The sequence below is a fragment of the Somniosus microcephalus genome, unplaced genomic scaffold (assembly GCF_052327205.1).
Source record: "Somniosus microcephalus isolate GS21.2 unplaced genomic scaffold, FLI_Smic_1.0 unresolved_chr7, whole genome shotgun sequence".
NCBI lineage: Eukaryota > Metazoa > Chordata > Chondrichthyes > Squaliformes > Somniosidae > Somniosus > Somniosus microcephalus.
The window spans coordinates 20988126-21001047 of record NW_028225185.1 but is presented as its reverse complement, the minus strand read 5'-3'; the positions used below and the strand labels follow the sequence as shown (position 1 = coordinate 21001047).

General features: G+C 52.2%; 1 protein-coding gene across 1 annotated transcript; it reads left to right on the top strand.

Moving 5' to 3' along the window:
* The first annotated feature begins 281 nt into the window (after window positions 1-281).
* LOC147086619 (leucine-rich repeat-containing protein 71-like) lies at window positions 282-12711 on the top strand. Its single transcript, XM_085978284.1, has 3 exons — window positions 282-425; window positions 8531-8606; window positions 12633-12711. The coding sequence occupies exons 1-3, from the start codon at window positions 284-286 to the stop codon at window positions 12709-12711; spliced, it is 297 nt and encodes a 98-aa protein (XP_085834410.1). The 5' UTR covers window positions 282-283.
* Window positions 12712-12922: the final 211 nt, after the last annotated feature.

The following is a 12922-nucleotide window of genomic DNA, read 5'->3' as shown; positions in this document are numbered from 1 at the left end:
TGGGTGTGTGAGGTGTGCGCAGGGGGGTGTGTGAGGTGTGCGCAGGGGGGTGGGTGTGTGAGGTGTGCGCGGGGTGGGTGTGTGAGGTGTGCGCAGGGGGTGTGTGTCAGGTGTGCGCAGGGGGGGGTGTGTGAGGTGTGCGCAGGGGGGTGGGTGTGTGAGGTGTGCGCAGGGGGTGTGTGTCAGGTGTGCTCGGGCGCGTGGGGTGGTGTTATCTGCCATGTTGAGTGCTGGCCTTGTCTTGCTGTTCCACTCATTGTGTACTTCCCTTCCAGTAGATGAGATGGAATCTGGCACTGCTTCAGATAAAAGTTTTTCCTCATCCACAGTCCCGACAAAGGATCAAATCTCCTTCTTCAGACCCAGCATACAGGTGGAGCTGGAGTACGACGACCCAAAGCTAGTGAAGGCTATTTATATCAGAGGTACGATTCCAACGGGAGAACTGGGACTGGGGTCGTACAGAGCTGATCGCCTGATGATCAGTCTCTGGGTGAGCCATTCAACAGCAACAACCAGTATACATATAGCGCCTTTAACAGAAAAAAAATCGTAAGGGAATGGACACTGCCACGGGGGGAGAGATGAGGATCAAAACTTGTTGAAAATGATGGACTTTCAAAAGGCTTTTAGCGGAGGAGAGAGAAGTAGAGGGGGTTTAATGCGGGATTTCCACAGTAGGGCTGGTGTGGGTGAATGCCCTCTCCGTAAAGGTGGGGCGAAGGAAGACATGGGTTGCCTATAAGGCCAGAATGGAAGGACTGAAGGGCGTGGGAGGTTGCAGCGGACAAGGGTGTGCAGGGATTTGAAGACGAGGATTTTATATTTAACATACAGGGTGATTGGGAGCCAGTGTGGATCAGCCAGGAGGTGGATGATAGGTGGGATAGGATATCTGGGGCAGGGTTTTGGATGAGTTGGAGTTTATGGAGAGTGTAGGACAGGAGGGGAGCAAGCAGGATATTGGAGAATTGGAGCCCAGAGGTAGCACAAGCGTGTGTAAAAGAGGTGGAACTTAGCGCCCGTGGGTACCAGGATGTAGCATTAGAAAGGAGAAACAAGGTGCACAAAGGATTGGGAGAGACAGATAGCACTAGAGTAAGAAATGGTACTGTATTAGGTGGGGTCAGACTAAGAGAATACAAGAAGGTCTAAGATGGGTTTACAGTGCATGTGTGTAAACGCACGAAGCGTGGTAAATAAAGTTGGTGAGCTGCAGGCACAGATAACCACATGGGAATATGGGCCTAGAAATTCGGTGGGCTGCGCCACCAGTTAGCGCCCAAAGAGGGCACTTAGTGGGTTTAGCGCCACTGGCCACGCCTCCCGCGAAATTTAGCGGGGCGCTAATGGCGACGCTAGCCGTTAGCACTGCGCCACCACCGATGACGTCATCGGTGTGCGCAGTGCCCCGCTACCGCCCCGATCGCGAAATTTGGTAGGGTCCCCTGCTGTAACGCTGGTCGCAATTTGTGACCGGTTCAGAGGGGCCTACCTGCGGCGGTTGAGGTGCGGGGCGGCCATTTTTTTTGCTGGCCGCCTGCCAGCACCTCTTCACGCAGCCGTCCCCGGCCTCCTGAACCCACCCCCGCGTTGTGCCGGCTGTCTCCCAAGAGCCCGGCGCTTCTCCTCGGTGCCGGGCTCTTTTGCCGGCACTCGCGATCTTCGATCGTGCTGCAGCAGAAGGGGAGGAAGGCCTGCAGTACCGCAGCGCGCCGTACGCCGCGGCACGTTGCGCTGCGAACTTCAGTTGCAGCATCCCAAGACGGATGAGGGGCGCCTCGAGTAGCGCCACGCTTCCATTTGGGGCGCTCAAACTGAATTTCCGGCGGGCGCTCGCGACTCCTTCTGGGGCGGTATTTCCGGCGCCCTGGCAAGACTGTCGCCCCAAATGGGGCACCACCGAATTTCTAGGCCATGATGTCGTGGCGATAACGGAGACCTGACTCTCAAAAAAGAGCAGAATTGGGTACTAAATATTCCTGGATCTAAGGTGTTCAGGAAAGATAGGGAAGGAAAGAAAGGAGGTGGGGTGACAGTATTGATTAAGGAGAATATTACAGTGCTGGAGAGAGAGGATGTCCTGGAGGGGTCAAGGACAGAATCTATTTGGTTGGAGTTAAGAAACACTAGAGGTGCCATTACACTACGAGGTGTATTCTATAGTGGGAAGGATAGAGAGGAGCAAGTTTGCAGGGAAATTACAGAGAGGTGCAAAAACTATAGAGTAGTGATAATGGGGGACTTCAACTATCCTATCTGAAGTGTGTTAGGGAGAACTTTCTTGATCAGTATGTTCCCGGCCCAACGAGGAAGGAGGCATTGCTGGATCTGGTTCTGGGGAATGAGGTGGGTCAAGTGGAGCAAGGGTCAGTAGGGGACAGTGATCATAGTATCATAAGGTTCAGATTAGCTATGTTAAAGGACAAGGAGCAATCTAGAGTAAAATTACTTAATTGGAGGAGGGCCAATTTCAGTGGGTTGAGAACAGATCTGGCCCGGGTAAACTGGAATCAAAGATTGGCAGGCAAAACTGTAATCAAACAATGGGCTGCCTTTAAAGAGGAGATGGTTCGGGTACAGTCGAGGTACATTCCCACGAGGGGGAAAGGTAGGGCAACCAAAGCCAGAGCTCCCTGGATGACGAAAGAGATAGAGAGTAAGATGAAGCAGAAAAAGGGGGCGTATGACCGATGTCAGGTTCAGAATACAAGTGCGAACCAGGCTGAATATAGAAAGTTCAGAGGGGAAGTGAAATAAGAGGGGCAAAGAGAGAGTATGAGAATAGGTTGGCAGCTAACATAAAAGGGAATCCAAAAGTCTTCTATAGGCATATAAATAATTAACAGGTAGTAAGAGCAGGGGTGGGGCCGATTAGGGACCAAAATGGGGACCTACGCATGGAGGCAGAGGGCATGGCTGAGGTACTTTGCATCTGTCTTCACCAGGGAAGAGAATGCTGCCAAAGTAATAGTGAAAGAGGAGGTAGTTGAGATACTGAATGGGATAAAAATTGATAAAGAGGAGTTACTAGAAAGTAGATAAGTCGCCAGGACCGGATGGGATGCATCCCAGGATGCTTCGGGAGGTAAGGGTGAAAATTGCAGAGGTACTAGCCGTAATCTTCCAATCCTCCTTAGATACGGGGGTGGTGCCAGAGGACTGGAGAATTGCAAATGTTACCCCCTTATTCAAAAAAGGGTGTAAGAATAAACCCAGCAACGACAGACCAGTCAGCTTAACCTCGGTAGTGGGGAAGCTTTTAGAAATGATAATCCAGGACAAAGTTAACAGTCACCTGGACAAGTGTGGATTAATTAAGGAAAGCCAGCACGGATTTGTTAAAGGCAAATCGTGTTTAATTAACTTGATTGAGTTTTTTGATGAGGTCACAGAGGGTTGATGAGGGTAATGCGGTTGACGTGGTGTACATGGACTTCCAAAAGGCGTTTGACAAAGTGCCACATAATAGGCTTGCCAGCAAAGTTGAAGCCCATGGAATAAAAGGGACAGTGGCAGCATGGATACAAAATTGGTTAAGTGACAGGAAACAGAGAGTAGTGGTGAACGGATGTTTTTCAGACTGGAGAAAGATACAGGTAGACTACCTTTTATCCGAACTTCCGAAAACCGAAACCCTCTAAAAACCGAAGGTTTTTTCGTTCAGCGTAAGTCGTGCGCACGACATGACCAGAGTGGCGCACGACTTACGCTGAGCAGAGGGTCAGCGTAAGTCGTGCGCACGACCCCCCGCCAACCCCCCCCGCCGACCCCGACCCCCGCCGACCCCCCCCCCGCGGACCCCCGCTGACCCCGACCCCCGCCGACCCCCCCCCGCGGACCCCCGCCGACCCCGACCCCCGCCGACCCCGACCCCCGCCGACCCCCCCCCGCGGACCCCCGCCGACCCCGACCCCCGCCGACTTACGCTGAGCAGAGGGTCAGCGTAAGTCGTGCGCACGACCCCCCGCCGACCCCGACCCCCGCCGACCCCCCCCGCGGACCCCCGCCGACCCCGACCCCCGCCGACCCCGACCCCCGCCGACTTACGCTGAGCAGAGGGTCAGCGTAAGTCGTGCGCACGATCCCCCGCCGACCCCCCCGCCGACCCCGACCCCCGCCGACCCCCCCCGCGGACCCCCGCCGACCCCGACCCCCGCCGACTTACGTTGAGCAGAGGGTCAGCGTAAGTCGTGCGCACGACCCCCCGCGGAACCACCTGACTCTCTTCCAAAGGCTCGAAAGCAACGAGAGCTCTGAGCCCGCGGCGGTGCCGGCCCCTGTTCCGCCCGAGCACGACGACCTGTTGGTGGAAATGCGGAACTTCATTGCATTCCAGGCTAGCAGCGACGGACAAGCCACGACTGCGGACCCCCCCGCGGACCCCCGCCGACCCCCCCCGCGGACCCCCGCCGACCCCGACCCCCGCCGACCCCGACCCCCGCCGACCCCCCCACGGACCCCCGCCGAACCCCCACGGACCCCCGCCGACCCACCTTCCGAAATCCGAAATTTTCCGAAAACCGAAACACGGCTGGTCCCGAGGTTTTCGGATAAAGGATAGTCTACCTGTACACAGTGGTGTTCCCCAGGGATCTGTACTAGGACCACTGCTTATCCTGGATATTAATGACTTGGACTTGGGTGTACATAAGAACATAAGGAGTAGGAGCAGGAGTAGGCCATACGGCCCCTCGGGCCTGCTCCGCCATTCAATAGGATCATGGCTGATCCGAATCTAGACTCACGTCCACTTCCCTGCCCTCTCCCCGTAACCCCTAATTCCCTTATCTGCTAGGAAACTGTATATCTCTGTTTTAAATTTATTTAATGTTGCAGCTTCCACAGCTCTCTGAGGTAGCAAATTCCATAGAATTACTGCCCTCTGAGTGAAGAAGTTTCTCCTCATCTCAGTTTTGAAAGGGCAGCCCCTTATTCTAAGATTATGCCCCCTAGTTCTAGTCTCACCATCAGTGGAAACATCCTCCCCGCATCCACCCGATCAAGCCCCCTCACAATCCTATATGTTTCGATAAGATCGCCTCTCATTCTTCTGACTCCAATGAGTAGAGTCCCAACCTACTCAACCTTTCCTCATACGTCAACCCCCTCATCTCCGGAATCAACCGAGTGAACCTTCTCTGAACCGCCTCGAGAGCAAGTATATCTTTTCTTAAATAATTGCAAAATACTGCAGATGCTGAAATCTGAAATAACAACAGAAAATGCTGGAAATACTCAGCAGGCCAGGCAGCATCCGTGGAGTGAGAAACAGAGTTAACGTTTCAGGCCTGGACCCTCCATCAGACTGAAAAAGCTGGAGATGGTAACAGATATTAAGCAGGTGCAGAGACGGGGGTGGGGGGGTTTGGAGGGGAGGAAGAAATAGAAAGAACATCCTGTACTTTTCTTAAATATGGAAACTAAAACTGCACGCAGTATTCCAGGTGTAGCCTCACCAATACCCTGTATAACTGCAGCAAGACTTCCCTGTTTTTATACTCCATCCCCCTCGCAATAAAAGCCAAGATTCCATTGACCTTCCTGATCACCTGCTGCACCTGCATACTAACTTTTTGTGTTTCATGGCACCAGGACCCCCAGATCCCTTTGTACTGTAGCACTTTGCAGTTTCTCTCCATTTAGATAATAACTTGCTCTTTGATTTTTTCTGCCAAAGTGCATAACCTCACACTTTCCAATATTATATTCCATCTGCCAAATCTCTGCCCACTCACTTAGCCTGTCTATGTCCTTTTGCAGGTTTTTATGTCCTCCTCACTCACTGCTTTCCCTCCCATCTTTGTATCGTCGGCAACTTGATATGTTGCACTCAGTCCCTTCCTCCAAATCATTAATATAGATTGTAAAGAGTTGGGGTCCCAGCACTGACCCCTGCGGAACACTACTAGTTACTGATTGCCAACCCGAGAATGAACATTTATCCCAACTCTTTGTTTGTTTTCTGTTAGATAGCCAATCTTCCACCTATGCCAGTATATTACCCCCAATCCTGTGATTTCTTATCTTGATCAGTAATCTTTTGTGTGGAACCTTGTCAAATGCCTTTTGGAAGTCCAAATACACCACATCCACTGGTTCCCCTTTATCCACCCTGTATGTTACGTCCTCAAAGAATTCGAGCAAATTCGGGCACAACTTCAAAATTTGCTGATGATACAAAACTTGGAGGTATGGTGAACAGTGAGGAGGATAGTGATAGACTTCAAGAGGACAGAGACAGGCTGGTAGAATGGGCGGACACGTGGCAGATGAAAATTTAACGCAGAAAAGTGCAAAGTGATACATTTCGGTAGGAAGAACGAGGAGAGGCAATATAAATTAAATGGTACAATCCTAAAGTGGGTGCATGAAGAGAGAGACCTGGGGGTGTATGTACACAAATCGTTGAAGGTGGCAGGGCAGGTTGAGAAAGTGGTTAAAAAACAGAAGGGATTTTGGGCTTCATAAATAGAGGTATAGAGTACAAAAGCAAGGAAGTTAAGATGAACCTGTATAAAACACTGGTTCAGCTTCAACTGGAGTATTGTGTCCAATTCTGGGCACCGCACTTTAGGGAGGATGTGAAGGCCTTAGAGAGGGTGCAGAAAAGATTTACAAGAATGGTTCCAGGGATGAGGGACTTCAGTTACGTGGATAGACTGGAGAAGCTGGGGTTGTTCTCCTTGGAGCAGAGAAGGTTGAGAGGAGATTTGATCGAGGTGTTCAAAATCATGAGGGGTCTGGACAGAGTAGATAGAGAGAAACTGTTCCCATTGGTGGAAGGGTCGAGAACCAGAGGACACAGATTTAAGGTGATTGGCAGAAGAACCAAAGGCGACATGAGGAAAAACATTTTTACGCAGCGAGTGGTTAGGATCTGGAATGCGCTGCCTGAGAGGGTGGTGGAGGCAGACTCAATCGTGGCTTTCAAAGGGAGTTGGATAAGTACCTGAAGGAAAAATATTTGCAGGGCTACAGGGAAAGGGCGGGGGAGTGGGACTAGCTGAAGTGCTCTTGTAGAGAGCCGGCACGGGCTATGGGGAGAGAGCGGGGCAGTAGATTTTGTTTGGGATTGATACAGAGCAATGGGGAGAGAATGGGGCAGTGTGATTAGTTTGGGATTAATACAGGGCTATGGGGAGAGAGCGGGGCAGTGGGATTAGTTTGGGATTAATACAGGGCTATGGGGAGAGAGTGGGGCAGTGGGATTAGTTTGGGATTAATACAGGGCTATGGGGAGAGAGCGGGGCAGTGGGATTAGTTTGGGATTAATACAGGGCTATGGGGAGAGAGTGGGGCAGTGGGATTAGTTTGGGATTAATACAGGGCTATGGGGAGAGAGCGGGGCAGTGGGATTAGTTTGGGATTAATACAGGGCTATGGGGAGAGAGTGGGGCAGTGGGATTAGTTTGGGATTAATACAGGGCTATGGGGAGAGAGCGGGGCAGTAGGATTAGTTTGGGATTAATACAGGGCTATGGGGAGAGAGCAGGGCAGTGGGATTAGTTTGGGATTAATACAGGGCTATGGGGAGAGAGCGGGGCAGTGGGATTAGTTTGGGGATTGATACAGGGCTATGGGGAGAGAGCAGGGCAGTGTGATTAGTTTGGGATTAATACAGGGCTATGGGGAGAGAGCGGGGCAGTGGGATTAGTTTGGGGATTGATACAGGGCTATGGGGAGAGAGCAGGGCAGTGGGATTAGTTTGGGATTAATACAGGGCTATGGGGAGAGAGCGGGGCAGTGGGATTAGTTTGGGGATTGATACAGGGCTATGTGGAGAGAGCGGGGCAGTGGGATTAGTTTGGGGATTGATACAGGGCTATGGGGAGAGAGCGGGGCAGTGGGATTAGTTTGGGGATTGATACAGGGCTATGGGGAGAGAGCGGGGCAGTGGGATTAGTTTGGGGATTGATACAGGGCTATGGGGAGAGAGCGGGGCAGTGGGATTAGTTTGGGATTGATACAGGGCTATGGGGAGAGAGCAGGGCAGTGGGATTAGTTTGGGATTAATACAGGGCTATGGGGAGAGAGCAGGGCAGTGTGATTAGTTTGGGATTAATACAGGGCTATGGGGAGAGAGCGGGGCAGTAGGATTAGTTTGGGGATTGATACAGGGCTATGGGGAGAGAGCGGGGCAGTGGGATTAGTTTGGGATTAATACAGGGCTATGGGGAGAGAGCGGGGCAGTGGGATTAGTTTGGGGATTGATACAGGGCTATGGGGAGAGAGCGGGGCAGTGGGATTAGTTTGGGATTAATACAGGGCTATGGGGAGAGAGTGGGGCAGTGGGATTAGTTTGGGGATTGATACAGGGCTATGGGGAGAGAGCAGGGCAGTGGGATTAGTTTGGGATTAATACAGGGCTATGGGGAGAGAGTGGGGCAGTGGGATTAGTTTGGGGATTGATACAGGGCTATGGGGAGAGAGCGAGTTAATTACACCCCTCCCGTAGTGAGTTTAAAGATCGACACTGTACCTCGGGATATAGACCCTGGATTAACTGGAGTTCTGCTCCCTCTTCCAGGCTGGATGATCGATCAGAGATATAACTTCATCTTCCAGAAGTGTCTGCCTGCCCTCAGCAACCTCCAAAGCATCAAGTAAGTGACAGCATCAGTGCCCGAAATCTACTGCTGTCTGTCTGTATTGTCGTGTGCAGTCCGATTCTGCTTGTATTTCCAGGGCTATGGGCAGAGAGGTAGTCACTGACATCACACTGACTTGGTTGATGGGTGATGCCACCTTACCTTTAAATGAAGCCTCGCCGCCTGGCTATACCTTCCACCACTTACCCCGCTCAGACCGCTGTGGTGGCGGTGTGGCTCTCATCACCAAATCACATCTTGGTCTGTCCCCCTACTCCTCCGGCACTTTCTCCTCCTTTGCGCATCGCACCTTATTCCACCGCTCTCACATCTCATTTGAAATTCTCGTTCTCTTCCGCCCACCCAAGTACCATGAAAATTTTACTACCGAGATATCTTCACTGCTCTCCTCCCTCGGCCTCTGCACCAAACGACTTCTCATCCTCTGACTTAAACCTCCATCTCGATTCATCATGCTCTCTCTCCTCTGAGTTCACCAGCCTCCGATCCTCCCTTAATCTCTCCCTCCATGTAAACTCCCCTCGACCTTGCCATCTCTCGTGGCCTCGCTACTCCCATTGTGTCAGTCGCAGATAAGGCCATCCCTGACCACTTCCTCGTATCGCTCTCCACCCACATCCCCCTTCCAACCCCCCCTCACCAACCCTACTTCTTTCTGTGTCCGCCCCTGGAAAAAAAACTCTCCCAACTCTCTTACTGCACTTATGAAATCCCAACTATCCAGCCTTTGGCCCTCCATTCACAGTGACATTTCTGCAGCTACTGATCTGCTCAACCACACCCTCACCCCCACTTTTGATGCCTTAGTCCCTATTAAAACAATTACTCCCTCTCACCCTGGCTATTCCCCCGGTCCAGCCCTCATCTTCGCTCCTTTAAGCCCATCTTTCCCGCAATTCCATGTTTGAATCCCTCCAATCAGGTTTCCGCCCTTGCCACAGTACCGAAACGGCTCTCATCAAAGTCAGAAATCACATCCTTTGTGATTGTGACAAAGGTAAACTATCCCTCCTCATCCTTCTCGACCTCTGCTGCCTTTGACATGGTTGACCACTCCCTCCTCCTCCTCCAACGCCTCTCCACCATCGTCCAGCTGGGTGGGACTGCACTCGCCTGGTTCCATTCTTAACTATCTAATCGTAGCCAGAGAATCACCTGCAACGGCTTCTCTTCCCGCTCCCACATCGTTACCTCTGGTGTCCCTCAAGGATCTATCCTCGGCCCCCTCCTATTTCTCATCTACATGTTGCCCCTTGGCGACATCATCCGAAAACACAGCCTCAGTTTCCACATGTACGCTGACGACACCCAGCTCTACCTCACTACCATTTCTCTCGACCCCTCCACGGTCTCTAAATTGGCAGACTGCTTGACCGACATCCAGTTCTGGATGAGCAGAAATTTTCTCCAATTAAATATTGGGAAGATCGAAGCCATTGTTTTCGGTCCCCGCCACAAACTCCGTTCCCTAGTCACTGACTCCATCCCTCTCCCTAACATCTGTCTGAGGCTGAACCACACTGTTCGCAACCTTGGTGTCACATTTGACCCTGAAATGAGCTTCTGACTACATATCCGCAGCATAACAAAGACCACCTACTTCCACCTCCGTAACATCGCCCGTCTCCGCCCCTACCTCAGCTCATCCGCTGCTGAAACCCTCGTCCATGCCTTTGTTACCTCTAGACTTGACTATTCCAACGCACTCCTGGCTGGCCTCCCACATTCCACCCTACGTAAACTTGAGGTGATCCAAAACTCGGCTGCCCGTGTCCTAACTCGCACCAAGTCCTGTTCGCCCATCACCCCCCTGTGCTCGCTGACTCACATTGACTCCCGGTTAAGCAACGCCTCGATTTCAAAATTCTCATCCTCATTTTCAAATCCCTCCATGAGCCTTGCCCCTCCCTATCTCCCTTCAGCCCCACAACCCTCTGAGATATCCGCGCTCCTCCAATTCTGCCCTCTTGATTATAATCGCTCAACCTTTGGTGGCCGTGCCTTCTGTTGCCTGGGCCCTAAGCTCTGGAATTCCCTGCCTAAACCTCTCCGCCTCGCTACCTCTTTCTCCTCCTTTAAAACGCTCCTTAAAACCGACCTCTTTGACCAAGCTTTTGGTCACCTGCCCGAATTTCAGTTTATGTGGCGCTTAGTGGTGAGTAAGTGCCGCCTGACAGCTCTGTCGACGACCCCTTCCATCACTTTGCTGATGATTGAGAGTAGACTGATGGGGCGGTAATTGGCTGGATTGGATTTGTCCTGCTTTTTGTGGACAAGACATACCTGGACAATCTGATACATTGTCAGGTAGATGCCAGTGTTGTAGCTGTACTGGAACAGCTTGGCCAGCGACACGGCTAGTTCTGGAGCACAAGTCTTAAGCTCTACAACCGGAATGTTGTCGAGGCCCACAGCCTTTGCTGTATCCAGTGCGTTCAGCCATTTCTTGATATCACGTGGAGTGAATTGAATTGGCTGAAAACTGGCTTCTGTGATGGTGGGGACCTCAGGAGGAGGCCGATATGGATCATCCACTCGGCACTTCTGGCTGAAGATGGTTGCAAACGCTTCAGCCTTGTCTTTTGCACTTACATGCTGGGCTCCGCCATCATTGAGGATGGGGATATTCATGGAGCCTCCTCCTCCCGTTAGTTGTTTAATGGTCCACCACCATTCACAACTGGATGTGGCAGGACTGCAGAGCTTTGATCTGATCCGCTGATTGTGGGATCGATTTGCTCTGTCTATAGCATGCTGCTTCTGCTATTTAGCATGCATGTAGTCCTGTGTTGCAACTTCCCCAGGTTGGCAGCTCATTTTTAGGTACGCCTGGTGCTGCTCCTGGCATGCTCTTCTACACTCCTCATTGAACCAGGGTTGGTCCCCTGGCTTGATGGTAATGGTAGAGTGAGGGATATGCCGGGCCATGAGGTGACAGATTGTGGTGGAATACAATTCTGCTGCTGCTGATGGCCCACAGCGCCTCATGGATGCCCAGTTTGGAGCTGCTAGACCTGTTATGAATCTATCCCATTTAGCACGGTGGTTGTGCCACACAACACAATGGAGGGTGTCCTCAGTGTGAAGATGGGACTTCGTCTCCACAATGACTGTGGGGTGGTCACTGCTACCAATGCTGTCATGGACAGATGCATCTGCGACAGGTAGATTGGTGAGGACGAGGTCAAGTAGGTTTTTCCCTCGTGTTGGTTCTCTCACCACCTGCCGCAGGCTCAGTCTGGCAGGTATGTCCTTCAGGACTCGACCAGCTCGGTCAGTAGTGGTGCTACCGAGCCACTCTTGGTGATGGACATTGAAGTCCCCACCCAGAGTACATTCTGTGCCTTGCTACTCTCAGTGCTTCTTTCAAGTGGTGTTCAACATGGCGGAGTACTGATTCACCAGCTGAGGGAGGGCGGTAGCTGGTAATCAGCAGGAGGTTTCCTCGCCCGTGCTTGACCTGAAGCCCCGAGACCTCATGGGGTCCGGAGTCAATGTTGAGGACTCCCAGGGCCACTCCTTCCTGACTGTATACCACTGTGCCGGTGGGGCAGGACATACCCAGGGATGGTGATGGAGGAGTCCGGGACGTTGGCTGAAAGGTATGATTCTGTGAGTATGACTGTCAGGCTGTTGCTTGACTAGTCTGTGGGACAGCTCTCCCAATTTTGGCACAAGTCCCCAGGTATTAGTGAGGAGGACTTTGCCGGGTCGACTGGGCTGGGCGTGCCTTTGCCGTGTCCGAATCCGGTGCCGAGGTTGATGCCGGGTGGTCCGTCCGGTTTCATTCTTCTGAGTCAGTGCTGAGGGTAGAGGCCGTGCTGTAGAGCTCTGTCAACGCATCAGGGCGAAAACACGGAACTTGAGCGTACGCTCCACGCACACAACCATCGGGGCTGCAAAATACGGGCCATAATGTTCTGATTCCAAAGGAACAGAGTTTTGAATAGTCTACAAATGAAAGGTCACGAGCCCGTGCCCGAGAATGTGGCTGTGCTGACCTCCAGTCCTCTCTTGCAGCCTCTGGAACGTGGGTCTGACAGAAACCACCTTCATCTCGCTCTTGGCCATCCTGCGGCAGTGCTACAGCCTCAAGTAAGAAACTTTTTACTGTGATATATAACGTTCGATACAGAGAGGACAGAACACAGCCCCACTGCTGGTGCTGTAGCAGGTATCAGTGCTGGGCTGCTCCTCACTGCCTCTCCCTCTAGGACCACTAACCTCTTGGCGCAATGGCCTGCAGGGTCACCTGGAGCTGAAGCTCAGCCCCCAAGACAGATCTCCCACCTCCAGGGTCCATCAGCGAG

Bases quoted from the DNA above. Each gene is read 5' to 3' on its own strand.
- LOC147086619 (XM_085978284.1), top strand. From the start codon at position 284: ATGGAATCTGGCACTGCTTCAGATAAAAGTTTTTCCTCATCCACAGTC. The intron at 426-8,530 runs GTACGATTCCAA...TCCCTCTTCCAG, and splicing joins GAAGGCTATTTATATCAGAG to GCTGGATGATCGATCAGAGA. The intron at 8,607-12,632 runs GTAAGTGACAGC...CCTCTCTTGCAG, and splicing joins AGCAACCTCCAAAGCATCAA to CCTCTGGAACGTGGGTCTGA.